Genomic DNA, 2,919 nt, shown 5'->3' on the forward strand with positions numbered 1-2,919 from the left:
TTCACTTTCTGTTGTCGCGGAGGCTAGCTCTTCAATTATTGTTTGCATGTTGGATATTTTGCTGATTTTATTTTTCATCTTGGCTGTCCTCACCAAAACGAGAAGTTCTGCAAGAATTGCAAGTCCTGCAATAATCAATGCTATCCATTAGATTTGTTTGACAAATTGAGGGTTCATGTAGTTCTTCGATTAGGAACTCCTACAGAGGGAGAGATCGAACTTCTCAAGTAGCTTCGGGTAGACAAAGAAATATGCAAGAAACCAGAAACATAGACAAACAATAAGAGATGTGCTGGTAAGAGAAATAATCAGGATCCTCTAGCAGTTTGTCATTTCTATTGGAATGTTAAAATTCTATATATATTCTATGGATGTATAATTAACAATCGATGGAAATATTTATGCGATTACTTATACTCAGTTATTTATACTCAGTTTTTCATGTTCGATTGTTATTTATACTCAGGCGTATGTGCACGCATTAAATCAATATATAGATCAGTATGGTATTTATGATCTGCAGATGATCAAAATAAATATCAATGCCAATATGAATGCCAATATATATCAATGCATAATAATACAGATTATATATTTGAGGATTTTAATAGTGATCTAATTATCAAAAACAAACTTCCTAAACAAATCCCCTGACATCATTATAATTTATACTATACTCTTTCATGAGCAACAATACATGGAGCACAATTGGTATTGACCCTGTCTAATCGATGTATATGCACATAATCATAAGGATCATACAACAATTAATATTATTTGAGTGGATAAAGTAATTTGTCATTTTATTGATTTATTTGTTCCTTCAAAGCATTGTTTGGAGTTCACGGACATTTGTGAGGATAATTTATGGAAATTGTTTATTATGTGATTTTTGGGGTGGTAACAAATATTTTATTAGAAGTTTCGGCAATAAATAATCGAAAGGAAATTCCCCTAAAACAATTTATTCGAGTTCAGGACAGTTAGAGCAACAAAAGCCCCGTAGTACAACGTCAGGAAGCGCAAGAGAAACACAAAGACAGTCATTTTACAATTCTGTGATAAAATTTAGGCAATTGCTTAAATTTCTTGCCATATCATTCAAATTATTCTCTATTTAGTTCCACGATTATAATTCAACAATCACAAATATGTCAAAGAGCAAAGACAAAGTTCACATCAACCTCGTCGTCATTGGACACGTCGACTCCGGAAAATCAACCTCCACAGGTCACTTGATCTACAAATGCGGTGGCATTGATAAGAGAACCATTGAGAAATATGAGAAGGAGGCTGCTGAACAAGGAAAGTCTTCATTCAAGTATGCTTGGGTTATGGATAAGCTTAAGAGCGAGCGAGAAAGAGGTATCACCATCGATATCTCTCTTTGGCAGTTCGAGTCACCCAAATACCATTTCACCATCATCGATGCCCCGGGACATAGAGATTTCATCAAGAACATGATCACAGGAACTTCCCAAGCTGATTGCGCTATCCTCATGATCGCTTCTCCTCAAGGAGAGTTCGAAGCCGGTATCTCAAAGGACGGACAAACTAGAGAACATGCCCTTCTTGCATTCACCCTCGGTGTCAAGCAAATGATCGTCTGCATGAACAAAATCGATGAAAAATCTGTCAACTACTCCGAAGCTAGGTATGACGAAATCAAGAAAGAAGTCCAAGATTTCTTGAAGAAGGTCGGATACAAACCCGATGCTATTCCATTTGTCCCCATTTCAGGATGGGACGGAGACAATATGTTGGAAAGATCTGCCAACACCCCTTGGTATAAAGGCCCAATCCTCATCGAAGCCCTTGATAAGATCGAGCCCCCAAAAAGACCCACTGAGAAGCCACTCAGAGTCCCCCTTCAGGATGTCTACAAAATTGGTGGTATTGGAACTGTGCCAGTCGGCAGAGTTGAAACCGGTATCCTCAAGCCAGGAATGAACGTCACTTTCGCACCAACTGGAGTCAAGACTGAAGTCAAATCAGTTGAAATGCATCACGAAGCTCTCACTGAAGCCATCCCGGGAGACAATGTCGGATTCAACGTCAAGAACTTGTCAATCAAGGATATCAAGAGAGGAAATGTTGCTGGTGACACCAAGAACGATCCCCCACTTGAGGTCGAAAACTTCACCGCCCAAGTCATCATCATGAACCACCCCGGACAAATCGAAAACGGCTATACCCCAGTCTTGGATTGCCACACTGCCCACATTGCTTGCAAATTCGCTGAAATTCAAGCTAAAGTCGACAGAAGAACAGGAAAGGCCACTGAAGAAGAACCCAAGTTCGTCAAGAATGGTGACTCAGCCATCATTATCATGAAGCCATCCAAGCCCATGTGCTGTGAAAGTTTCGCTGAATATCCTCCATTGGGAAGATTCGCCGTCAGAGATATGAAACAAACCGTCGCAGTTGGTGTCATCAAGGCAACCCAGAAAAAGCAAGCAACCACCAAAAAGTGATTATGTCCATTGTATCTATTGTTCTATTCAATGTGCTTAAAATAATAACTTGGGCTTCTATTTTACTGAATTATTTATTTATCTGTGTAATAGAAACTATGAAAATATTTATGATAGTTCAAAAATTTATGGTACCAAACGAATAAATCAGTGATATCGAATATGCTGCTGCTCATAAATACTCATAAATATCTGACTGTAAGGAGTATTTAAATAATTTAAGCAATATAAATATCATCATTCAGAGTGTTTTTCTCATATTTTATTCTGGCTTCGATTAAATTCCCTAAAGAATTGTGTTATTTTTTTATATTTATTACAAATTGCATTATTAGTTAATTGCAATGCTGATTACCATTGGATTATTGGCTTTTTGGGGTTGGGGTTGGGGTTGGGGTTGGGGTTGGGGTTGGGGTTGGGGTTGGGGTTGGGGTTGGGGTTGGGA

General features: G+C 38.3%; 1 protein-coding gene across 1 annotated transcript; it reads left to right on the forward strand.

Moving 5' to 3' along the window:
* The first annotated feature begins 1,137 nt into the window (after positions 1-1,137).
* Positions 1,138-2,500, forward strand: LOC148298744 (elongation factor 1-alpha-like). The gene has a single exon (XM_088276671.1). It carries the CDS (start codon positions 1,152-1,154, stop codon positions 2,472-2,474), a length of 1,323 nt encoding a protein of 440 aa, XP_088132797.1. The 5' UTR covers positions 1,138-1,151; the 3' UTR covers positions 2,475-2,500.
* The last annotated feature ends 419 nt before the right edge of the window (positions 2,501-2,919 follow it).

This window comes from Brachycentrus maculatus, unplaced genomic scaffold (assembly GCF_059751285.1).
Source record: "Brachycentrus maculatus isolate JH-2025_06_01 unplaced genomic scaffold, ASM5975128v1 h1tg001657l, whole genome shotgun sequence".
Lineage (NCBI taxonomy): Eukaryota > Metazoa > Arthropoda > Insecta > Trichoptera > Brachycentridae > Brachycentrus > Brachycentrus maculatus.

What these genes read in the sequence shown, in the direction of transcription:
- LOC148298744 (XM_088276671.1), top strand. Translation starts at nt 1,152, where the DNA reads ATGTCAAAGAGCAAAGACAAAGTTCACATCAACCTCGTCGTCATTGGA.